The sequence below is a fragment of the Lynx canadensis genome, chromosome F1 (genome assembly GCF_007474595.2).
Source record: "Lynx canadensis isolate LIC74 chromosome F1, mLynCan4.pri.v2, whole genome shotgun sequence".
NCBI lineage: Eukaryota > Metazoa > Chordata > Mammalia > Carnivora > Felidae > Lynx > Lynx canadensis.
Genome location: NC_044319.2, coordinates 67347413 through 67372879, shown reverse-complemented (window position 1 = coordinate 67372879; position 25467 = coordinate 67347413). Strand labels below are relative to the sequence as shown.

Sequence of the window (25467 nt, the reverse complement as noted above, 5' to 3'; positions counted from 1 at the left end):
CCGCCTTCAGCTCAGGTCACGATCTCAGTTTGTGGGTTCAAGCCCTGCGTCAGGCTCTGTGCTGACAGCTCAGAGCCTGGAGCCTGCTTTGGATTCTCTGTCTCCTCCTCTCTCTCTGCCCCTCCCCCGCTCATGCTCGCGCTCTCTCTCTCTCTCTCCTCTCTCAAAAAATAAATAAAAATGTAAAAAAAATAATAATAATAAGCAATAAACACTAGGAATATCAGAAAGCACCTCTCTTTGGTATTCGACCTCTCCTCACTTGCCTCCTCTCCGTTAGCTCTTGGTCCCACTGCTGGGCTCGGCCACACTAATTCTTTCCCTCTCTGAATTCCTGTCACATTCCCAGTTTGAAGTAACCTACTACCTTCAGATTGACATCTAGTTGTGAATGCAGATTTTATCAAAGGTCAAGAGCAGGGTATCTTATATCCCCTCAAACCCTGCACAGTCTCACAGTGCTTAGTGCAGAGGGGGCCCAGGAACACTGTAACCCCACCGCCTAACCTAGTAGAGGTCAGTTTAGAAACACGAATACTGCCTCCTCCGTTGCCTCTGATTCAACAGTGGACCCCACAGACAGGTACTGACCTGCTCAACACAACTCAAGTCACGAGGACACAAAAACACAGTCCTTTAATGTCCAAACTAAGTCCTCTACAAACACTGAGGCCCATTGATCCCACTGATAGAAGTGGAGACAAAAGCAATGACCTGCATGTAAAGCAGTTATTCCTTGGTCCACGTTCAGTTTACACACTTGAAACTGTAACCCTCCTGCTGGAGGCAAATACGCTATTGTTTTCAATGTGTTTTTCCTGGCTCCCCACTCTGCACCGCTCCACCTCTCTCTGGATACACTGGGGTCTCAATAGGGTCCCTCAGGCACCTGGCCCCTGCCCCAGTGGTGGCAGTTCACTCTGCACCCCCCGCTCCCCCAAAGCCATCTGACGGCACGGCCAAACACCAAGCATCCCCGAGCACCCCGGCCTGCTGGAACCAGGACAGTGGACAGTGCCCGGGGCGGGGGACTAGAGTCCGGAGTCACGCAGAGGTGGGACCCCACTCACTGAAGCACGGAGACTCTTCAGCAGTTGGACCGCGGTGCCTCACCTCCCTCTAGCCCCTCTCCCTGCACGTGCACCGAGGTAACCTCTCTGAAGGAAGGGGTGTTCCACGGCACGCGCCCTGACACTCGACACAGCGTTCCGCACGTGGCGGGCACTCACATTTTTTGGAATCCGTACTTTCCAGAACATAAAATCTCATGGTATTAAGTCTTCTTAAAATGACCTTATGCAGTAATCCCAAGCATTTGACCCACACACAAGTAAGTAAAGGAGAAGCCCAATGAGTTGTTGAAAAGTTTTGTATTGTGTCATATAAACTGTCTTCATATACAAGTGCATAAGTGAGAGACTGGTCTCCTCCTTCCCCCCGCAACCCCCAAACATCACAGCAGACCGATTCTTGCTAATATTTGATAAAGTTAAAATACATCCCTTCTGGACACTCGCTTCTAAATCTTGTGACTTAACAATTTGGCGCAGGCACGGACAGTTCCAGCGCTTTTACACTTGTCCCTGAACGTTTCTCTTCAAAGTTCCAGGCAGTAACTGATTGTAATGCCCTCAAATTGGAAAAACCTGACTCTTTAGAGTTTATAAATTACATACACTTAGATCACTAAGAATTGAGCTGTTACCTACACATAACACACCCCCTCAAACTATTTAGCACCATGGACAGAATCCTCAATACTAACTAATGGGCTAATCAATCCAATGATCAAAGATATGACAGTGACAGTCTTAAAAACACAAATTTGTTATTTTTCTCATATACAATATAAATTCCCTCCTCTCTTACAAATCTTTCTTTCTGGCAATATTCTGTGCTGCATTGAATGTCCTGAATACTTATATGGCTGTAAAAGTCTTGCCTGACGCTAAGTACAACTCCCTAGGTCATTAGTAACGAGAAGCTAAGGCATCACACGTAAAAGGCTCCGAGCTAATTTACACATGGTGAAATACTGGTACAACAGAATTGCACTACGTTTCTTCTCTACCTTCATGCTTTGCTAAAGTGCTACAGTTCCTATCAGATTTCCGTCCTGCATAGATTCAAATTCTGGGTCTCTCACTTTTGGATGGCTTGAGTACCATAAAACATAATTTATTTGGTTTCAAAAGGGACCGCTACTTAGCTAAAAAAGTTGCAACAATCACCTTTCTTTAAACCTAGAACATACACCCCACTGAGGATGAGGAAAAACACAACCACCCTGTCCTTCTGCCTGTAATTAGAGTGGAAATCAGTTAAGTTGAGGTGTGCACTTTTTAAGAGGTGCTACAGTCACGTCAAGAGTTTAAAATGGTCACAAACGCTACTTCAGTGACATGTGACGTTCCATATATGCTACATTATTCTTAGCACTTTTGCACTTAATCTCCACACAGTTAAGTCCAGGTATCAAAACAATCCTGATTCTAAAAAAGAGAACTCACCACCAATATTTAAAGCTGTTCCTTCCCAGGACAACCGTCTCCCAGCTATGACAAATATCAAGGTGGCACTCTCTTAGGCTAAGTTCCGTCAAGGTTCAGACAACCCTGAGGTGAACTCAACAAGGTCCCTGTAAAGAAATCTTCAATGAGAAACCCAGCACACGGGAATTTTCTAAAGCTTCACAACTGGCTCGTTAGCACAGAGACGCGCAGGCTTTCCCGGAGCGTGGAGCCTGCTGACTGTGCTGAGGAGGCACACGCGACTGGACTCTAACTCCTGATGTCTCTTCCGTACGCGAGACGCAGGAAGTCTGACGAGGGACCTACGACACACGTGGCCAGGCCCCACTCTCCTGGGGAGCACACGGAAGCACTGGGAAGCACGTAATGCACGGGTGTGGGCATCTCCGGGGGAAAAATAAACCTGCACAAGGCAATGGCTGTCCCAACCGAGGGTCTGAACAAGAGTTTAGTAATCCAGTAATGGTTCCCAAAGCATGCAGCTCTGACGGTAAACAGAGGCTAAACCCTGAAAGAACAAAAGAGCTTCACAGAAGAAACCTTCACACATTGCACTGCTTCTGTTCGTCCTCACCCATTCAGTGCATCTGGGTCAGATGTGCACTTCTCAGGAAAGCCAGGCCTGCCCTGGGAACACAGCTGTGATGCTACCTGTCCCTAGTGAGGTCCCCCAGCCGCCTCCACAGCCTGGCTTCCCTGATCTCATTGGTCCCTCATCTGCAACAGGAGGCAGTTCCACAGCTACTCGCTGAACTGTACCACTGACCTCCCTACGAGGTTCTCGCTATGTGTCCAGGAAGCACAGGAGAACAGAAGTGAGGTCCTTCCCCGAGAAGGTCCCAGGAAACCCAAGTAGAAAAGAACATGGAGTAGTGCATAGCAGAAAGTCCCTCTTGTGGGCTTAGTCAAACACACGTGGTACATACATCCCCCCAGAGTATAAACAATCCACATTAATTAACTAGTATCAGGAACAGAACCCAAAACATCGGTAGATCAAATTCTAATGTGACAATTTAAAAGTAGACAGTGCTCCACTGGGTTAATAAATCAGAATTAGCTAAAAGACAGTATTCTAAACACCACATCACTGCAAACTCCCTCGAGGCGTATCCCCTTCATCAGTTACATTTAAAGTAACGGTCATAACAGGAGAAAGAGCAAGCACCGTGCTCACTAATGCAAGTTACTGGACTGCTCTGAGTAAGCCCTGCAGTTCACAGAGGAACACCTCACATCTTCCCTTCAGGTTACGGAGTCTTTCTTCTTCCGGAACGGTGATTTCAGCCTCTTCCATACGCTGGTTTTGGGCTTAGACTTTTTCTCCATGGCCAGCACCGCCTCCTTTTCTTTCCTACGTATCTCCCGTACAAGGGCATGGAATACATCATCGATGTAGTAGCGGAACGCAGCAGAGGTCTCAAAGAAAGGACAGCTGAATTCTCGGGCCAAAGCCAATCCTTCTTCCTTGGTGACCTTTAAAAATGTAAACATGAGAACATGTATAGTGGTAGCCGTGGAAAACAATTAAAACTGCCCCAAAAAGTGACAAGTGAAGGGGCGATCTAACAGGAAGAGAGCTCAACTCTGGAGGTATTAAAGAATTCAGTTGGGAAGTTGAATTCTAAGATTCCCTCTGCCTTCAAATTACATGATTCGGTTTCTAATCTACTTTATTTATTTTTTTATTTTTTTATTTATTTTTGAGACAGAGGGAGGCAGAACACGAGCAGGGGAGGGGCAGAGACAGAGAGGGAGACACAGAATCCGAAGCAGGCTCCAGGATTTGGGCTGTCAGCACAGAGCCCGACGTGGGGCTCGAACTCACAGAGTGTGAGATTGTGACCTGAGCTGAAGTTGGACGCTCAACCGACTGAGCCACCCAGGCACCCCTCTAATCTACTTTAAAGAGAACTTTTTAGAACAGGGAGTAATTACAGATACCAAGTATGTTATTTTATAATTTCCTTACACTGTAATAAATCCAAAATCGAGATATCCAATTAGGGATAGACCATAATTTCTCCTAGGTCTGAACACTTAGGCTCTTTCTTTTTGCTACCACAAATAGCCTGGCAATGAACATTTTATATATAAATTCCTGGACAGATTTTTCAAACAGGCATTCACAGAGAAGCATTATGAACTTATCTACTATCAACCAGTTCCGAAAAGTCTGTACCAGTCCACTGCTTCCATCAGCAGTCACAATGTGCCCGTCCACTATTCTCTCAACTTAACACCAAACAGCAAGACTTCAAACTTTGTTGGTAACTTGAAGACGAGCACCACTTGCTCTATAATCCTCTCCAATTCTTATTCTCCCCTTCCAGAGTACATAATCCTCATTGTCAAGAAGCAGATCTCGAAATCCAACCTACATCTCCTGTTGCAACATAGATAATTCATTTTCTAAGGTTTTAAGAAATGAACATGCCATGATCCTTCACTTAATGGGTATTCTATTTGTTACCTGGTTACCATCCTGTAGATTTTATCTTGTAAACAGAGTCCTAAAATTCAGATTTTATCCAAACTAATTGCAAATTAGTAGATATAGAAAAATTTCCAAGGTTAAGGAGACACTAATTTTAGATTTTTATCTTAGGGCAGAAGAATCTGTAAGTAGTGAAACAACCCACCTCCCAAGACTACAGATCATATTTCCGAGTCCTCCTCACCTGTCTTAGTTGCTTCAGGTCAGACTTGTTCCCCACCAGAACCACAGGTGTATCATCAGTGCGTCGAACTCGGTAAATAAGCTGCTTAAATTCCCGAACTTCATGGAAACTTCGGCGATCGGTGATAGAATAGCAGATGATAAACCCTTCTCCTGCCCTCATATACTGATCCCGCATGGCCGTAAACTCTGCCTAGAGGGAAACAGGATCACTAACGCATTGGTACAACCTAGAACTACATCTGTATTAGCTATTACTTCAGGTTCAAGAAGAGACACATCAATTACCTGCTATCCTGAGTCAGAGGGCATGAAAAATTAAAAGAGATGAACTGGTGATCTTCTCTGTGTAAGCCTTCCCCTCCCCTTTACCAGAGTGAAAACACCTCTATACATAGTATTCTAAGATTTAATACCTGTCCAGCCGTATCCAAAATGTCCAGGTTGGCAGGCTCATCATCAATACGGATCCGGATTTTATAAGCATCTTCTACAGGAGGGAATAAAAGTGTACTATAAACCCATAAACACAAAAATATGCAACCTTAATTTTTTCCTTTTTAAGTAATCTCTAGCCCATCGTGGGGCTTGAACTAAAATTAATGATCCTGAGATCAAGAGTCAAATGCTCTACCAACAGAGCCAACCCAGAGCCCCACAACCTTAAAATTCATCTTATGGAAGGGCGGCCTGGGTGTCTCAATCGGTTAAGCATCTGACTTCGGCTCAAGTCATGATCTCACAGTTCGTGAGTTCAAGCCCAGGTCAGGGTCACTGCTGTCAGCACGGAGGATCCTCTGTCTCCTTCTGTCTTTGCCCCTCCCCTGCTTGCGAGCATGTGTGCATGCACGCTCTCACTCGCTCTCTCTCAAAAATAAACATTTCAAAATTTGTCTTATTGAGAATTAGATTATACCCAAGTTCTCTCAGTGCCCAGATTTTCTCAGGAAACATGCTAAATCCATTAAGATATGTAAATCGGATCTTCAGCTAAGGTGTTTTATGGTTTTTTTTTTTTTTTCACTTAAGCAATGACATAAGTTCATCCATAGCTTCTTTATAAGATTTCACCTACGATCCTAAGCAATAAAAGGATACTGTTTTTTTTTTGAAAAAACATTGGGCTCAAAAAGTAACTTTACCAATTTGTTAAATAATTATTAGATGTGAGACATTATCCTAAGTAATCTATATACTTAACTCATTCAATAACAAATATGCCAATAATCCACAGTAGGCATTATTATCTCTATTTTACAAATAAAGTAAATGAAATTCTAAAACATTAAAGGTCTTCCCCTTATTACATAGTTGCACTTGACCAAACACTATGGTTTCTCTTCCTTTTAAATCCAAACAAAAAAGAAAAACCATAATTTCCTTTTTTCTAGATAATCCCTATTGTCATAATTTCTCCTCTATGAAACAAAATTTCTCATTGCATATTATTATAGTAACCTTGAAAAATACAAGAAAATTTTTTTAAAAAAGAAAACCCACTCAATATTTCTATCCTTCGATATTTGTATCATTCAAATACACCCCACTGTATTTCAACATTTTTTCTTGAATCCCTGCTTCTGACTCTCCTTCAAGATAAAGAGCCCACGATACCATTGCTTCTCAAACAACAGGTCATGATCCATTAGGATTAATGAGTTGTGAATGAACTTAATGGGATGGGATTGGCATTAAAATAAATAAGCAAAATTCTAAAGGAAAAAGAAATCCTAAGAGCATACCACATATAGTGACATAAATACAGCTTCCTGATATTTTAGTTACATGTATATACGTACATAGGTACACGTACACACAGGCACAGACACTTACATGTGTACTGGGTACAATGTAAAGCTTTTCTTCTCAGGGTCACCAAAGTTTGAAACAAAACCCCCTAATATATAAACTCGATGAGAGCAAGGGTCAAATTTTTTTGCTCCCCACTATACCCTCTGGGCCTACTACAGTGCTTGGTACATAATGGGAACTCAAGAGACGGAAGTATTTGCTATTGAATCAGGTAATACCGTTAGGAGAGCAGCTGACTGTGAAAAAAAAAAAAAATGAAAAAATTAACTTTTTTGGGGCACCTGGGTGGCTCAGTGGGTTAAGTGTCCGACTTTGGCTCAGGTCATGATCTCACATGAGCCCCAAGTCGGGCTCTGTGCTGAACCTGCTTCAGATTCTGTGCCTCCCTCTCTCTCTTCCCCTCCCCTGCTCGCACACTGTCTCTCTCTCAAAAATAAATAAACGTCAAAATTTAAAAAAAAATTAACTTTTTCAAGAACAAGTAGGAGTTTTTAAGAAAAAAGAAAAAATATTTCTGGAATTCTCAGTAAATTATCCCAAGTCCTAAACAAAGTTTATTCCTAGAATTCCCAACATAGTTTGAATCCCTAAACAACACTGGACCGGGCCTCCTGGGTGGCTCGGTTGGTTACATGTCAAGACTTCAGCCCAAATCATGATTTCATGGCTCATGGTTTCGAGCCCTGTGTCAGGTTCTGTGCTGACAGCTCGGAGCCTGGAGCCTGCTTCTGATTGTCTCCCTCTGTCTCTCCTTCACTTGCACTCTCTCTGTCTCAAAAATAAATAAACGTTAAAAAAGGACCAGGGCGCCTGGGTGGCTCAGTCAGATAAGCACCCGACTCCTGATTTTAGCTCAGGTCACAATCTCACGGTTTGTGTGAGTTCAAGCCCCAAGTCAGGCTCTGCTCGGACAGTGCTGAACCTGCTTGGGATTCTCTCTGCCCCTCCCCCGCTTGCTAGCGCGCGCTCTCTCTCTCTCTCTCTCTCTCAAAATAAATAAAAATAAACTTAAAAAAAACAAGGACTGTTTATATGTTCCTCAAGTCACAGGAGCATTTACGGTATAAAATGACGACATTCAAAGCTGGCTTAGCACAGAACACTCATTAACTTTGTGGAAAACAGCAGCAGAGGCCCAACCCAATGGAAATCCTTCCCAGAGACCCGGGATCACCACTTAGGGTCACATTCTGAAAATACTAACAGCATGGCCGACCTTCTGGGCCCTCCCCTGTCCCCTCCCCCACCACGTTTCATTTTGTCCTGGGATGTAACCCCGTAGAATCCAACCTGCTTCCCTACGGCTCAGGAATGACAGTAATGTTCTGTCTTTGTAGAGAACGACAACCTTTCTTAAAAAGGCAGAACGAAAATTACTTGCCACTCCAACCAAGTTTGGCCAAGAGCAGAGCATTAAGTATTAACCTTAGTACGTAATCAACTTGAGGGATGAGGAAGTAAACTAAGAGCCGCCAGTGGAAGAAGGCCAGTGTGCAAGTCCGAGTTGTAAGAGCTCGGCAGGCTGGCTCGACTTGTTTTTCAGCTTCCTTTTGTGGAAGTTCAAATCAGCTGACTCATAGTTACAGAGCCAGAGACCCTCAGACAAGTGACAGCAAAGGCGTCTGTTAGGTGGCCTTGAAACTTTTCCTTTCACCTGGCAATGCAGTCCAACAACCACACGAAGGTAAGGAAGGAAAGTGTCCCCAAGAGGGCTTACACACATTCGGAGTGAAGGCAGGAAAAAACAAATGCTCATTTGCTCCCAACTTCTGTGACCCTCTCGGTAAAATATCTCAGACACGGAAAAAGGCTCAGAAGATGACTAGCGAAAAAACCGTTCCAAAAACTGAGGCCAAGACGCGTCCGTAGAGTTTGTTTGGAAACTTCCGCCGTAACGTGACTTACCGATGGTGGGGTCGTGGTCTTCTGGAAATCGGTGGCTGATGAACTGCATGGTCATGGCTTCAAAGCAAGACAGGAGAGTTACAATCCAGAGAAGTGGCCCCCGGGAAGAACCGCAAGGGTCACCACTGCACGACAGCCACCTGGTTGGGGTGGAGACGAGCTCTTTTCACCCCCACTTCTGGTGAACTGGAAGCACGAGGGCACCTACCGCTTTTCCCCACGCCGCCGGCGCCCAGCATCACCAGCTTGTACTCCCGCGACAGGCCCGCGGGGCTGCTGCAGCCGCTGCCGGAGGGGCGCGGCCCCGGGTCCATGGCCCCCCGGGACGCGCACCTGGCGAGCGAGAAGAACGCGCTGGACCCGGGCCGCACCCGGAGCCCCCGCCCCCTCCGCCCGCCCGGGTCCCGCGCCCCCGGCCCCTGCCCCGCGGCCCTCGCCCCTTCCACCGGCCCGCGCTGCGCCCCGGGCCCTCGGTCCCGCGGCCCCCGGCCGGCCGCCGCCTCCTCACCTTCCCCGGGGCAGTCCGGCCGGCGACACCGCACAGCGTTCCCAAGTCCTGCTATTTCCAGAGGAAAAACAAAAGAGGCAAAACGCCTCTGGAGCCGCCTCGGACCAGGGCGCCGGCACCGCCACGAGGAGCCCGCCCCTCAGCCTCCGGCTCCTCCGCGCGCCCCCCGCCCCCGCCCCCGAGGCGCGCCGACCCCCACCTCGCCCGCCAGCCCCGCGCGAGGCTCCAGCGCTGACCTGTGACCCCTCCCGTCGCCCGGGAAGATGGCGCCACGGCGGGGAGGCGGGGCCGGGTGACGCGCGCCTGGCCCCGCCCTGCGGGAGGGAGGGCCGCTCGCGGGTGTGCGCACGCGCGCGGGAAGAGGCGGCGGGCTCGCTAAGGGACCGAGGGGGCCTCTGTGGCGACTAACTTAGCGGGGCTGTGTGTCGCTTATGATAAAAAACGAATCTGGCCAAATGCAACGAGGCAACGTACGAAATGGGCACCCACCAGATCTTCCCGGAAAATAGTGCAGAGGCCAAGATTCCGGCCTAACCGCGGAAAAACCAAATTCCATCAAAGCACAGCTACAGGGACTGCGGGTCAGGTCCGGAAGACCAGAGGTTCGTTCACACCAACACTGTGGTTAGGCTGAGCACAGTTCCACATTGACACGCATGTACCTTAAAGACATCTCGGTTTTTATTTTTTAAAATTACTTTCGAGAGAAAGTGCAAGCAGGGAGGGAGAAAATCCCTAGCAAGCTCCACGCTCAGCGCACAGCCCCATCGGTGGCTCGATCCCAGGACCGCAGAATCATGACCCAAACTCAAATCGAGCCGGACACTCAACCAACTGGGGCTATCCAGGTGCCCCCAATGAAAGGCATTTCAAAACTAGGTTTTTAAAGACAATGTACTACCTCCCCCCCAAGAAGGAAATTAAGAGATTTTAAAGAATTTAAGACTGTTCACAGGGCCTTTTTAAAAACTTAAAATTTTTAAATCTGTTTTTGATAGATATGGAGAGCAAGCGGGGAAGGGGCAGAGGGGGAGACAGAACCCCAAAAGGTTCCATGCTGTTAGCACAGAGCCCGATGTGGGGCTTGAACCCACAAGCCATGAGGTCATGACCTGAGCCTAGACCAAGCTCAGGCTTAACCAACTGAGCCACCCAGCACACACACACTCCCCCCCCCCCCCCCCCGGCCTTTATATACAGCAATAGTGAAGGCACTAGCACTATCTTCACCTCCGTGTTAGGTGGTACACACAGGTCTGAAAGGAATTGGCACCGGGCAAATTTTGCTGAAACTTCTACCCACCCTTCTTTTTAAGAATGCTTTCTCAAGCATAATTTGTGTCTATGTCCTTCAAAAATGTACCTCAGGGGGCGTCTGGGTGGCTCAGTTGGTTAAGCGGCCGACTTCGGCTCAGGTCACGATCTCGCGGTCCGTGAGTTCGAGCCCCGCGTCGGGCTCTGTGCTGACAGCTCAGAGCCTGGAGCCTGTTTCAGATTCTGTGTCTCCCTCTCTCTGACCCTCCCCCATTCATGCTCTGTCTCTCTCTGTCTCCAAAATAAACGTTAAAAAAAAAAAAAAAAAAAAAAGTACCTCACTCTCTAACCATGTTCCATAAAGGAGGGCTAAAATACGAGAACGGAGGGAGTCCACTATAATTATCCTCGATGTTTTCGTCTGGACTTTGAAGAGTTTACTCTGTTAAGTCATCAATTCTTGGAACTATATGGAAACTTCTGGGCCCGTGTATGTATCTTTCTGGTGGGTTATAATTCCATTAAGCTATCAGTAAAAGTTTATACATTTTAGCGTATGGACGGGTTGTAGAAGAGAACAGAGAAACCACAACAGAATATTTATACATTTATTTATAATGAAATTATGGTCTAAATATTTACAACATATAGGAAACCAGAGAATATGTTTATACAAAGCCAGCCTGCAAAGTATTCAAATGTGCAAAAATGACAGTTCAGTATCTCAAACTACTCCTGGTTCAGCAGACTAGCTCCTTCTTTCACACGTCAATATTTGATACAAAAAAGTTCTTTTGGCAAAACCTGTAATGCCAAGAAAAAGGACAAGTTGCAATTTCAGTCACTAAGTCCGCCATCCATCCTACTGAGCGGTCAAATCTCTCTATTTGAGCTGCAACCAGTTCTGAGAGGCAGACCACTGTGTTTCATTTCTGTGAGGAGTTCTGACCAGCTTTGATCAAGCAGTTTTCTCTGACCCAGCTGACGACATGGAGCTTAGAAGGGCAATAAAAACAGCAATGGCTTTCTGAGACAAGAGTGCCTGAAGGTGCCAGCTTTGGCTCATCCCAGTAAAAAGACACAGGGAAGAAAAAACAAAAAACAAAAACTTTAATCTTCCTACTCAGGATCCAGCTATATCCAACAGTTTTAAATTAGTAAAACTGAAGTTTCCAAAAACAGAAAAGAATGCAAAAATGAAACAGGGATGCATTGTCCTTAGATTTAAAGGTGCTGAAAGGAAAGGATGGTCTTAAGATCATTTCCCCACTAATAAATAGTAAGGCGTCGTTTGTAACCAGTTGTTATCAAAATTGACCAAACAGTAGTAAAATACAAATAAAACCTTCTCTTCGTCAGAATAGGGGCCATTCGTGTGGAAAAGGCTGGACCAGGTCAAAGGTATATGGGAATGACCCTGTTGGGATGCTCTGTTGAACAAGCACATTTCACCAACTGTTAAAAAGCTTCTGAGACAAACTTGTGATTCTAAGTAAATGTTAACAGATGCTATGCCACTGCAGAAACAGGGATGTTGTAAAAAGAACGAGACACTTTGAGAAAGGAGACGCTGCATCTCTAACTTCTGCAAAGGTCCAAGATGGTTCCTGGTACAGGCCCCAGAGTCTTATTAAATCAAACGCATGCATTATTGCTAAAGAGAGTCACCGAGGGTCAAAGCTCTGCTCCACTGTTTCCTACGGGGCCATCCAGAATGGCATCTGTTGTTTAGCTCGTGGTTGTGACGAAGGGTACTGATAGCCCAAACTCCAGCCCTGTGGAAAGCTACTTGCATTTTTATGACCCCCGTGTTCCTCCTCTTCATCAGATGAATCTGCAGCATAAGCCACCAACCCAAATCCCTTCTCCGTAGTTTTCATCTTCTTGACTGGATAATCTAGAATAGAGAAAACAACCCCAACCCCATTCCCCACCAAGACAAAAAAAAAAAAAAAAAAAAAAAAAAAGATAATACCATAAATTCGTTAATAAAAAAAAGATGTTAATTGTAATTGGTTAGTTGGACACCATTTTGAGGTCACAGGGTCAATGGTCACCCAAAAACGTTGAAGATCACACGAAAAACAGCACCAGCATCAGCAAATGTGAGTCCACCAGAACCATGTAAGAAAACAGAGAAAGAAAAAAGAAAAACAAAAAAAAAAAAAAAAGAAAAAAAAAGAAAAAAAGAAAAAAAAAAGTAAAGTTAGCAAGTGAGTCTCCGGAGGCTAATATTTCACCTTTTAAAGAGTTCAAAAAAAAAGAAGAAAAGAAAAAAAATGTATTTTCTTTTGCTCACTTTTATTACTACAGGCAAAGAACACGAGTGGCCCCATATTCCTCTACACATCTAGAGTTCTGGGATACTAAGAGGCAATGCTTTTTCAACAGCCACAGGCTGACCATTCAATCGATAGAGCTATGCAGAGAGAAGTAGCTCAGCTCCCAATACAAAGAAAAATCAATCTTTTTTAAAAGTAGGCTCTACGCATGGGGCTCGAACTCAGGACCCCAGGATCAAGAGTCACATGTGCCACTGGCTGAGCCAGGCAGGTGCCCCGAAATACCAGTCCTCAAGTCTGCATCAGATTACCTCCAGGTATTCAGATAACAAAGGCAACAAAATTTTGAACTGACCTACCAATCATTAGTATTTCCTAGGGCTTTAATGCTATGCATAAAACATAAGTTAACTAACTCTTTCCTAGACACACGTCGGTTGAAAATTAAAGCCCGTGTAACTATATGTCGTCCTTTTAAATAAAAACAAGTATTCTCATTAGCCTGTAGATTTTAGAAGCTGGATTAAACACCTGAATGAGTGCCATCTGAGTGAACATCAGGTCAGAAAACTAACAGCTTAGGAACAATCTTAGCCACCCGAGTGTCCCCAGCTACACCTCACTCACCATGGCCCCCTGCTCCGGCCCCAGACCCACTCCTGTCATCAGACTCTGCTTTCATTCCAGTCACTGGAAAGGCTGGTGGAGGCATCAACTGCCTGTTAGGAGAAAAAATGTGACAGCCCTTTCAGACAGATTCAATCCATCAGAACCTGTCCAGCAGACACGAAGCAGGTAACCATCCACTTCTACCCCTTCCGCCTGACCCCACCCTTCAAGCTACCATCAAGTTGTCAGATTGTAAGGCCCGTCTACACAGCCAGGCTGGGCCGGGCCAAAACAAGAATGCGCTGCTAGGAGAAGTTAGGCTCATCTAGTGAAGGCTCAAAGGATGGCACAGGAGAGTGCGAGCCCCGGGTGGCAGGCCGGACCTCCACTCGCGTACCTCAACCCATCGGGTTCTAGGATTCTGAGTAGCAAACTTGGCTTGTGTCAGATTCCTGTCCCTGCCTACGCTTAGGAAAACGGCCAAGATGCAGGCAGTGAAGGTAAAGGAAGATGCCTGAATGAACAAGCACTGAATTATTCAAAGTCGAGTGCGGCGGCCCGGAGACTGGGAGGCGCGTCCTATTCTCCATTAGCGTATCCGTTACAAAGAACAGGAGCTTATTTGAGCCAAAGGATCTCGTTACGGTTTTAGAACACGGGAAGCCCACAGCAATGACCATTCTCACTAACGATGCAAACAGAGGACGTCTTAATACATTCATGTAATTCCGCTCCAACGAACTTACCTGTCCCTCTCTCGCTCTTTGCCTGAGGAACTTGCCGGCTTCGATCCTGCACCTTCAATGTCATTCTGACTGGAGAAGCCTGTACCTAAATTAGTCATATGAATGGGTCCATGCTATGAGCAGAAAAATACAGTGGCATTAGCAAATCTACAACTGCTGTACAGACTTTAGCTCCTTAACGTAACTGTCAAGTGCCTTGTCTTTCTGGTCAATTGCAGTAATCTGCACTACATAGCTCTCTGGGATTTGGGGCGTAACCACGGCCCAAACAGAGATCACTCTTCTCTACGGAGGACTTGCTCGGGGACATCATGATTGATTATGCTACCTGCATCTGTTTTCAACTCTCCATCTAGAACTATAAAAATGCTTCAAAGCGTGTTTCAAAGAAGGCTTCAAGGACTCTGGCAAAAAGCGCAGGTGCTTCTCCTGATGAAACAAAACTGCACCAAAACTAAACATTTTAATAATATTTTTAAAAACCCTATACTCGAATGACTATAACTATGCACAGAATCACATTCTGGCCACCTTTTTCTGCGGGCGGTGGGGGACTGGAGGAAAAAAAATCACTCTTTCTTATGGAGAGACAGAATAGTAAATTGGGAGCTAAGGTTTAAATACAAACCACTATTGGGAGGTAGAATGATACCTTTTGGTGAGATGTGTAGGGAAGCGAGAACTATCTGAGGCTTTCAAGAGTGCTGTGTAAGAGGAAGTGCAGAAATCTACACGACTCGTTCCAGGTGCCAGTCATAAGAGACCTATACTTCTCTCTATGTGGAGTTCTGGATTTTATCATATTGACCCCAAAGACAAACCCACCCAAAGGGACTCATTCTTGCTTTCAGTTAATCCCCCAAGGAAAAAACCCTAATCTAAATGGATTCCAGAAAACAGAAATCCTTGTTATTGGGAAATAACTGGCATAGATGTGAATTTCTTTCTTTAAAGGAAAGATACAGTAGGGTATGGGGAGGAAAGTAAAAGTATTTTATTTAACCTGGTATCCAAGAAGTCCAGACTCTCGTTCATCTGGTAGCTCCTCTGTGAATCGCCTCTTCTGTGCCTGGGGTTGAGTTGGGAGTGGGGGCTGGGGCGGGGGCGGGGGCTGGGGCTGGGGGCCCGCAGGCAAGGCAGTTTTGACAGGAGCAGCAGGAATAAAAGGCCCGCTCATCGGACTCTGGGACCAAAACAAACCAAGGGGAAAAATGGTGTGAGAATGCCCAGCCAGTTTAAGGACACAATAGTTACAATACATTTTAATGATGCACATGTATCCTAGAAATCCTGTATCTCTGGTCGCGAGTTTCCTTCCTGTATCATCTGGTGACAGTACAGCCTTCCCACCCTGACGGTAGGGAAATGCAAAACTGCCGATCTCTAAGGTGCTCTCAACTCTTAGGAAAAATCTGCTGTGCACTTGGGCGATTAGGAGCAAACGTGACCAACAAATAATACAAATTCTAGCCACTTACTTAGTTCAGAAGTTACAAGCCAAACATTCTCCAATTTAAGCTCCTCTAATCAACGCGATTAGCTCTTTCTGGATCATAAAGGCTGCCAACGCTCGTGGCAAAAGCAAGTCCATCTGCCACTTCCGTGGGTAAGTTGTCATAGCAACGGGGAGTCTAATGTTTTTTTTTTTAATTTTTTTTTTTTTAACGTTTATTTATGAGACAGAGAGAGACAGATCACGAACGGGGGAGGGGCAGAGAGAGAGGGAGACACAGAATCGGAAGCAGGCTGCAGGCTCTGAGCCGTCAGCCCAGAGCCCGACGCGGGGCTCGAACTCACGGACCACGAGGACCGCGAGATCGTGACCCGGGCTGAAGTCCTACGGTTAACCGACAGAGCCACCCAGGCGCCCCAGGGAGTCTAATGTTTTAAGAGATTGTTCCAAAAAGGAATAAGGACTGACCCAGCACGCGTCAGAGAGATAAGACAAGTCTTATCAAATAGCCATTACTTGTTGAACACGTGGGTCACCTCAATTAACCTTTGTGACCTCTGAGATATTATCATTACGCCCATTTTCTTTTTCTTTTCTTTTCTTTTTTTTTTTTTTTTTTAAGGTAAGCTTCACACCCAGGGCGGTGCCCAACTCGAGCCTGAACTCCTGACCTGGGCCAAGATCGAGAGACACTCAACCAACTGAGCCACCCAGGCGTCCCACGCCCATTCTCTATAAGGAAACCAAAGCCTGGATAGGCTGAATTATATTCCAGGAAGGCACAGCTCAAACCCGGGAATGCATGAGGGGCCCGGGCCGCCCGCTCTCTCAAGCCCAACCCTAAAGAGCCTGCTCCACCATATACATTTCTGGTCACAGACCAGCGTGGCTCAAGAACGGCTCAAGTTCTCCAGCGCGGCTGGAGAACTAGGGCTCTGCCAAACACAGAAGGCACGTGATTAGGCCTCAGGGTCACCGCCAGAATTCAGCGAAGTCTTCTGCTGTTTCTCCCTGTCCAGCCCCCTTCAGTGCTCACAGCCCACCGATCAGGAGGCTGGGCAATGGTTCGGGGCTGCACTTCCTCTGGCACGGGTCCACTCTGAGAGGCCCACGGTCAAGGGCCCGCCATCAATCACCGTGCGCTCACTCACTAGCTTCCCTCTGCTCTCTGATGGACGTAGGGTTGGACACCATCCATCCAGATGAGCTAGCTGCCTACCCTTTCCGAAAATTCTACTTTCTTACACGGTTTGAGAATTCCGTGAGAGCATTTACGATCCTTAAGTTGGCAAAGCTCGTGTAGCCCTTGGCCTAGGAACCCCTGCCTATGGTGGATTTCCTTCGAAGCTCAGGGACTCCGTTCCAAACGCCTGGAGGCGTGGCGTGGGCTGGCTCCCCTCTCCCGGAGGCAGGTGCAGGCAAACTACGATTGTGGCCCTTGTACACTTGCGACTCGAGTGTTCCCGGAGCACGGCCACGCTCACTCACTCGGTATCGTCTCGGGCCGCGCGTGCGCCCGCCGACCGGGCGCGGCAGGCGTGACGGAGCCCGTAGGGCCCGCAGCACCCAACCTAGCCGGCGGCCAGCATTCCAGAGGAAGCTTGCCGACCCCTCTTCTACACACCCGTCTGCCGGTGCCACACGCTTGAGGACGAACACACTGGAGTGTGCACGCTGTCCCCCGAAGCCTTCGGGTAGCTTGGTGGCGGGAACGCAGGAGGAACGGGAGAAAACCCCTCCCGCTGCACCAAAATTACACACCTGCTCTCTCTGAACGACGCGCCGCGTCCGCGCCCCTCCCCCGCCCGGCTTCCCCCAGCACAGCGCCCTGGCGTCCTACCTGTCCAGTGCTAGCTGGAGGCTGCACTTGGGTTATCGGGTATTGTGTTGGCACAGGGGGCACTCCAGTAGGTAATGCTGGCAAGACTCCGGGTGCCAGTGAAACAGCCGGTGGCACTATGCTTGGCACTCCGTAGGGAGGCTGAACTGGCTGCTGAGGAGGGGGAACAACAGGGTAACCAGACTGATAGCCATTGGATGGATAATATGGTGGCTGAGGAGGGACACTACTTATAGCAGAGGGTTGTGTATAGCCTGAGGGGGAAGAAAAAAAGTGTTTAATCAGCTGCAGCAGAATGAGACATTTTAGCTGAATATTAACTTAATCTCTAGGGAAGAAAACTACTGAGGTACGAATGGCTTTTCAAATCACCCTAGGTTCTGAGTGCCCTGGCACGCTTAGTCTAGCCTTAAGTATCTATTCTACACACAGATATCGCTAACAACGCATTTATCTTCGTGAAACACTTTGAGACATACACACCTGGTAAGGGTACAGCAGTATTAATCTGATTCACAAATCTAGAGTATTCAGCATGAACCTGCAAGAGAAGGGAAGACAAATTCATATGGGACAGTCCCAATTTGTGGATTATTTACAAGGGTCTGGCTCTGGGACTAAAGCAGCCGGGGATTAAAATATTTCCACTGGTATCTCAACCTATTTGAGACCTGTTTACTCTAAATTTTAATAAGGCACGAGGCGCCCGGCTAACTCAATGGGTGGAGTGTGTGACGCTCGATCTCAAGGTTGTGAATCTGAGCCCCATGTCGGGTGTAGAGATTATTTAAAATCCCCCAAATGAGACCCAACTCTGAGGTAAAAATCATCCAGAGCCACACAGATACAGAAGGTAGGAAGTTCCTAAGTTGTCAATATAACCAATGAGAAATCATTCATTCTTTTATTTGCTGGACTTGTCCTCAAGGAGCTCAAGGCTCAGCGCAGAGCTAGTATGTCCCCCCTCCTCCCCCCCCCCATCCAGTTCTTCGTTCTGGGCATCCCACTGAGTCGCCGCACGCAGCAACGAGACAAAGCCAGGGGGTGATCAGGGCAGTTGTCTGATACAAAGGATGGTAAATCAGGTTACTTTGCAGAAGCAAAGCAAACAGCTTCCCAAAAGTTTGGAACCCTTACGTATCAAATAACACAACGCTGAACAGTCAACCCCAAACCTGGTTTCCATCAGGTGCTACGCAAAGAGGCCTCCCGGTTTAACTTTTGGTTACTAGACTACAGAATAAAAAGAATACTCAAATAAGCAATTAGGCCAAAGCACTGCCGATTGGTTTTAAACCATCGTAGTTCCACCTTCCTCCCTTATTTAGCCAAACTTACTGTTGAAAAGAACTTGGAAGGCCCACAGCAAACAACCTGACCGAGATTAAAAGTATCGACTACTTAAGTAACTGAGGACATTGAGATTTCACACTGAAGGCCTGCACATTTCCAAAACTCCATACTGAAATGCCCCCTAAAGAAGAAAATGCCCACCAGCGAGGACACGCTAGGGTAGTTTGACTTCCTTAAGAGAGAATGTTAGTGGCCAGAACGGTATGGTTTAAATGGTGTCCTTTCAAAAGTCACGTCTGCCAAAAACCCCACAATGTGACCTTATTTGGAAACAAGGTCTTGCAGATACACGCTATTAAGATGAAGTCACACTGGATTCCAGTGGGCCCTAAATCCGAGGACTGCCACCCTTCTGAGAGACAGATGGACAAGGAGAGGCAGGAGTAGACCAGGTGTCACCGGGACAGAGAACGGAGCTCTGCTGACACCAGGCGAAAATGCAAAGGGCTGCAGGCCGGGGGAGGCGTGGAACATTCTCCCACACGGTGTTGTTCAGAAAGAGCCAACCCTGCCCACGCTTGGATTCTGCGTGTCTGGCCTCCTGAGCAGTCAGAGAATACGTTTCTGTCACCTAGTCGGTGGCAACTTGTTACTGAAGCCCTCGGAAACCAGTGCAGGTGGGAAGAGGGCTCAGACACAGCCCCACACAGCAGTTCTCTGCATATCAGACAATCGAACAGAACTCACGGTTTGCAAGAGATTCTCACAGAGCTTCTTGGCAGCGGCCAGGCCTTCTGGTTTGGGATGGCTGCAAAGAAAGAAGACCCAGAAAATTCAAAGAGGAGAAAAGTAAAAGATACAGAATCGTGTTTCGCTTCGTATACTGTTTATAAGTTTAATACCTTTAATGCAGCACAAATCTAACTTTCTGAAAATCACAAAATAACATAACAGAAGCCCTGTAAGATATAACCAGTATCATCGAGACATACACTTTTTGGTATCTCTGAATTATAGTACTTCTTGACATAAGACTTTTAAAAGCCACTAAAATCACTATAAAGTACACGAATACTGTCGTAGGTTTAAAAAAAGGTTACTTTAGGCTCATCACAGCTGCTTTAGGGTCAGAGATTGTATAAAACCCAAGAACCTGAATACTAAAAAAGGCAATTCCACCTCCTATTTCAATCATTCTTATTAAGTAAGTACAAATTGATTATTGCTAGTACTGACCTAAGTCCCTCACGTTAAGGTTTATTAAACCTATTTTCTTACACCTTCTGAATTATCCCTGCCTGTACTGATCTGGTGACAAGCATTCAAATGTCCTCAGCCCCACCCATCCACACGTACCTAATGTAAATATACATAGGCTCAAAAGCTTCTCGGCCAGATGCTGGCTCAATGCAACCCGAACCTTTGCCTCTTAGGAAGACTTTGGCACCTGTTTCAATCTGAATGTGCTGCAAATAGGAGCAGCCTGGACCTTCCACTTTCTCCTTGACATTGAAAGTGGGCACAGCATGCTCTAGACCCACAAATAATTTATCTTGAACATAATGCATCTGTGGAAGAACAGAACACCTCAGATTAAACATGACACATAATTAAATCCAAATCTTGAAAATGATTATGCACAAGACTTTAATCCTCCAGATACCTTTAATCACTGTTAGAACAAGGACTCCAAATAATTTCTACCATGAGCCTATAAAAATAAACTTTACAAAGCAGCTTAAATTCTTTTTTTTTTTTTAACGTTTATTTTGAAAAGGAGGGAGAGAGTGTGTGTGCACATGAGTGCGTAAGCAGGGGAGAGGGCAGAGATAAAGGGAGAGAGAATCCCAAGCAGGCTCTGCGCTGTCAGTATGGAGTCCGACATGGGGCTCGATCCCACAAACCCTGAGATCATGACCTGAGCCAAGGTCAAGCGTCAGATGCTTAACCGACTGAGCCCCCCAGGCGCCCCTATAGTAACTTAATTTAAATGAGATCTGCCTATCCCACGCACCTACCTAGAACATTAACACCTTCCTCAGTTCAGCAAAACAGGCATAAAACAAAGACTCGCGGCTCAGGAAGCACGACCACGGCCCAGGCCACCGCAATGCAGGGAGAGCCCGGTGCGGTCTCCCGGGACGCGATAGCGGCGTGTCGGGTCGTGCAGTCAGCCCCGTGGTGTCCTCCAGTGAGGGCTGCTCTCGCCCACCCTGTTCTCTAGGAGGATTGTATCAGCAGAGTCTTGCTTCACCAGACTCAGCCTTCTTAGTCCTCCAGCTGCCGTCACATTTACAGACACAGAACCAAACCACTAACTTCACAGCGAACGGTGTGCCCTCGACTGCGTCAACGCCCTTTCCAAAGGGCGCGTCACCAGGCCAGCACTAGCAGGGAACTCTCAGGTCAGAATCTCAGGATTTTCTATGTTCTTCTCATCTCCCGTTTTCTGTGGCCTATGTCAATTTTACAAAAATGGCAAAGCTGTCAGGGGATCTCTCCACCAAACATACCCCTGACTGGAAGGGAGGCTTCTGGCTAACAGCTGGGGACAGCTGTGCAATGGGCGCCGGCTGGTGATAGACAGTGACTGTTGCACCATTAAAAGTTGGACTCGTCCCCGTGGCGGCTTTGACCACCCCATTGGTGATGATCTCTTTGATTCGGTTTACAGCTCCTGTGGAAAAACAGGGTGAGATGTTATATACCAATGGGATGAACGCACAGACTACCAGCTCGTGACAAAGGTCAACGCTCAGGTGCCCATGTACTAATCCGTTTTAGAGGATCCCCAAGTATGTGGTTCTCAGCCTCTCTAAACCCCCAGCCCATTCGTAAGCGGTTCATACACACGAGTTAGCACAGCCCGGGAACATTCTGCCAACTTGTTACTTAGAGCCCTATACTTCGCCCTTCACAAAAAGCAGATGTGAGACCAACCGTTACTTACTGTCCACTAATTCCCGTGTCTGGCCCTGAACATGAAGGTATAACGGACGATCCCTATAAAGAGAAATACAAAATGATGATCCCAAACTGGTCATAACCAAAGGAACCAAATGGGCCACCGAATTTGTAACGTTTATACTTTTCAAGTAAGGCAAAGGCACTATATTCACAGAAATGACTGTTGCTAATTTTTAAGAACGTGGTTTAAAGCTGGGGCTAAATAAACTTTTCTGGTTGCTTCACGTTAGCCAGCCCACACAGGATCAAATCTGTTCGTATGGGCTCCTGAATACGGGGATCTAGTCAACCGAGATAACCGGATGTTTGAGAAAATTCCTTTTTGTTGGCTAACAGGTTACGTGCAGACATGCTCTTGTCTATCCAAATGACCGGGGTGACAGTGACAGGAGCGCACAGACCCATGGCTGTGAGGCCCGCAACCAAAGCAACTCTCGACTCTAAATGTAAAGTGGCTTAGATTCAGATTTTGACTGTAATCACAGAGAAGATCTTCGATAACCATACAGTTCATAACAAGCTGTCAGCAAAAAAGAGCTGTGTCTAAAGACAAAAAAGTTCAAAACAGCAACCGGCATGCACACAGTTGCAATATACTGTCTCAGGTGGGGAGCAAGTTTTGCTTCCTAATTATATTTGGTTTGGGCCAACGTGAAAAATGTTGCACTGCCTGAGTACCCGCCCCCAAACACCGAGTAATGGGAGAGACGAACTAAAGGGGACGAGATGTTTACATAGATAATCCAGCCACCCTGGACACAGCAAGGAGTCGGACAAAAGGATGTTTTTTAGACGGAGATCACGACAAAACACACGCCCTTTTGTTGGGGGAAACATTCCCACACAGAAATTTAGAAGCGTGTCCGTTAAATGTTAGCAATTGTCTCATCTTACACTTTCCCGTAACGTGTTTCCTCTAAGAAAACGTTACCCGTGAAATGAAAAATCAAAGAGCAGCAGGAAGGACGAGAGCTGCCGACCCTCCTTACGCACGTCTGAGACGTTCCCAAGTTCTACTACGAAGCATGCGTGTACGTCTAGCAAGCTGCTGACCAAATATTTACACCTATTTCCTCAGAATGAAACACACACTAACGTGAGCCCGTGTCCAATCTTTTCCCAAAGCAGAGGAAGTGCATACACACCCTGGCCCCACTTTGGCCTTCTCCTCGCTTGTCATGAATCTCCCTCGAGTTGACACCGCGGCCCCACTAAGTCGGCTGATCTGAAAAGGAAACATTCTATTAAAAGGATGATGTGGCACTTGACCGACTTCGATGACAGGCAGCGGGATGGATTCTCCCCATGCGTTCATTCCACCAACAGACAGGAATGATGTCTGTACAGGAATCCCTCCCGAATCGGAAATCGCTTCCTGCTCAAGCTGACCCAGGGAGTCCACCCATATCGGCTCCTTCACCTTCACTAGAAAGTTCCTCTGCGGTTAATTCAACCCAACCCTGACTTTGGAGATTATGACCCAAACCCGCTAATCAATGTCTGACTCCGCTCTCCGCGTTCACAAGACCACGCCCAGCCACCGCCGTCCCCAGAGAGGCCCCACAGCTCCCCACCTCATCCTGAGTCTGCCCTCGAGTCAACAGGTTCCTGCACGTGAGAGGCACGTCATTGATCTCGACTTCAGCCACCACCAGGTCGTCCTTGCTTTTATTGCTAGTTAGGCCTTTGCCAGCAGCCTGAAGCTACCAAGAAAGAGTAATTAGATCAAAAAGACCGTAAGATGAAATAGTATCTTTCTGCTGTCCAATTTACAACCGGCCCTTCCCAAGTCCCACCACCACCTTACCGTTCCCCAAACCTGCCTGCAAACACACTTTGGAAACACGCCTGGGTCGTTCTGCAAAAATGACATAACGAGCAAACAAAACCTCACTGAACTGACACCGAGTATTGTCAACTGACTCGAAGGCAACCCTCAGGTCTCTCTGTAACCTCAGCCACGTGTGCGTTTCTGTGATCACATGATCCCAGAAACCTTACACTGCCATCTGCACGGGGAAAATCACAAGACCAAGTTATGGTGCTTTGCACCTCAACCAGCTAGCCGTACGTGCAGTCAAATGCAGGGCAGGGGCGCCTGGGTGGCTCAGTCGGGTGGGCGTCTGACTTCGACTCAGGTCGTGATCTCCCGGTTTGTGGGTTCGAGCCCCACGTTGGGCTCTGTGCTGGCAGCCGGGAGCCTGGAGCCTGCTTCGGATTCTGTGTCCCCCTCTCTCTGCTCCTCCCCCACTTGTGCTCTGTCTCTCAAAAATAAATAAATGTAAAAACTAAGTTAAAAAAAAAAAATACAGGGCAGAGTCCAGCAACCCACGCACCTCACCTGTGTAACCGGACGCTGCCCTTGTGCCACCGCTGCGGCCATGGCACCTTACATTCACCTAATCCCATCCTTGCAGTGACCTGGAACACCCGTCAGTTCTACCTGACAACCCATTACTTTCTACTAAAGAACTAAGAGAATGGATGAAAAGTCAAGCAAAATCCTAAAATCTGATCTGGCTTCTTTCAACTTCAACTATAGGCAACTCCAGATAGCTGGATTGGAGTTATTCAAGAAAAATTTCATCCCAAGATGGCCTTCCCCAACCTTTTCTTGCCTTGGACCAATGTCCCACAAATCTGCTCCAGGAAAATAAAAATACAGTTTACTTCCTTATGCATTAGATACATTTTAAATATTTGTTTAACGTTTATTTATTTTTAAGAAAGAGAGAGTGAGCATGAGCAGGGGAGGGGCAGAGAGAGAGAGAGAGAGAGAGAGAGAGACGCAGAGCCCTATGCGGGGGCTCGAACCCACGAACCGCAAGATCATGACCTGAGCCGAAGTCGGTTGCTTAAGCCACTGAGCCACCCAAACGCCCCTGCATCAGACACGTTTTTAAATCACGGACACAAACTAGATTCAGCAACATCTCATCTTTGTTCAGCCCCCCACTCAGCACGCTGGCTCAAGCACACCTCACCTCCCTGAACCCCGGGGCCACCTTCAAAGGTGCCGGCAGTGCCGTCCGGCAGTGGGAGCTACCTGGCAGTCCAACGTGGGCGCCGTCAGCCTCGTGTCCAAGTGCCCTGCCGAGGAACTCCATTTTAAATTTTACTTTTCACTCAAATTTTAATTTAAATAGCTACAGGAGGCAGCAGCCACTGTCGGGGACCACCCAGGTACATGTCACCAACCCCATCAGATGAGGAAAACTGAGGCTCCACGACATATCTAAGGCCAAGAACCAAGGACCCTGGGTTTCACATCTAGATATTCTGATTCTAAATCCACTATTTGTGCACTGTGCTGCCGCCTGCTGAGCTCAAAAGCTTTTTAGAGAAAAAAAAAAAATAAGTGATTCACATCAGTATTAAGAATTTTATTACTCAAGAAGCACTCCATGATCACCAGCGTGTTATAGCTCCTTGTAAACCTTACAAACGGACAACGGACTCAATCTTTGCAAACCATCAAAATACAACGAATAACGAACTTCCAATTCACTAGAAGTTCCCACCAATTCTGCCGAACTTGAATACTTAAACATCCAGGCACGTTATGGCCTGTTGATATCATACTCATA

At 46.8% G+C, this 25467-nt stretch overlaps 2 protein-coding genes and 2 non-coding genes across 7 annotated transcripts in view; all 4 read right to left on the bottom strand.

The window, feature by feature from the left end:
- Window positions 1-1351: 1351 nt before the first annotated feature.
- On the bottom strand, window positions 1352-9596 carry RIT1 (Ras like without CAAX 1). Its single transcript, XM_030303346.1, has 6 exons — window positions 9437-9596; window positions 9137-9261; window positions 8929-8985; window positions 5628-5701; window positions 5213-5404; window positions 1352-4007 (listed from the first exon to the last, which is right to left on the bottom strand). The coding sequence occupies exons 2-6, from the start codon at window positions 9240-9242 to the stop codon at window positions 3777-3779; spliced, it is 660 nt and encodes a 219-aa protein (XP_030159206.1). The 5' UTR covers window positions 9243-9261; window positions 9437-9596; the 3' UTR covers window positions 1352-3776.
- A 1684-nt stretch (window positions 9597-11280) lies between these two features.
- Window positions 11281-25467, bottom strand: part of KHDC4 (KH domain containing 4, pre-mRNA splicing factor) — a 32994-nt gene continuing 18807 nt past the window's right edge. For 3 of the 4 annotated variants that reach the window (XM_030303306.2, XM_030303307.2, XM_030303305.1), the window contains 12 exons: window positions 23455-23583; window positions 23026-23105; window positions 21864-21916; window positions 21427-21590; window positions 20270-20481; window positions 19661-19721; window positions 18104-18161; window positions 17621-17874; window positions 15331-15510; window positions 14328-14440; window positions 13600-13691; window positions 11281-12587 (listed from right to left, as the gene is read on the bottom strand). In XM_030303306.2, coding sequence (XP_030159166.1) covers window positions 12388-12587; window positions 13600-13691; window positions 14328-14440; window positions 15331-15510; window positions 17621-17874; window positions 18104-18161; window positions 19661-19721; window positions 20270-20481; window positions 21427-21590; window positions 21864-21916; window positions 23026-23105; window positions 23455-23583 — 1596 coding nt within the window. In that variant the 3' untranslated portion in view covers window positions 11281-12387. The remainder of the gene's footprint in view (window positions 12588-13599; window positions 13692-14327; window positions 14441-15330; window positions 15511-17620; window positions 17875-18103; window positions 18162-19660; window positions 19722-20269; window positions 20482-21426; window positions 21591-21863; window positions 21917-23025; window positions 23106-23454; window positions 23584-25467) is intronic. The other variant, XR_004343139.1, reaches the window with a different exon arrangement.
- LOC115505749 lies at window positions 16790-16921 on the bottom strand. The gene has a single exon (XR_003966115.1). It is a non-coding gene; the product is annotated as a small nucleolar RNA SNORA42/SNORA80 family (small nucleolar RNA).
- LOC115505753 lies at window positions 21066-21194 on the bottom strand. Its single transcript, XR_003966120.1, has one exon.

Bases quoted from the DNA above. Each gene is read 5' to 3' on its own strand.
- RIT1 (XM_030303346.1), bottom strand. From the start codon at position 9,242: ATGGACCCGGGGCCGCGCCCCTCCGGCAGCGGCTGCAGCAGCCCCGCG. The intron at 8,986-9,136 runs GTAGGTGCCCTC...CTTGCTTTGAAG, and splicing joins CGGCGGCGTGGGGAAAAGCG to CCATGACCATGCAGTTCATC. The intron at 4,008-5,212 runs GTGAGGAGGACT...ACATTTTTAAAG, and splicing joins ACCTGAAGCAACTAAGACAG to GTCACCAAGGAAGAAGGATT.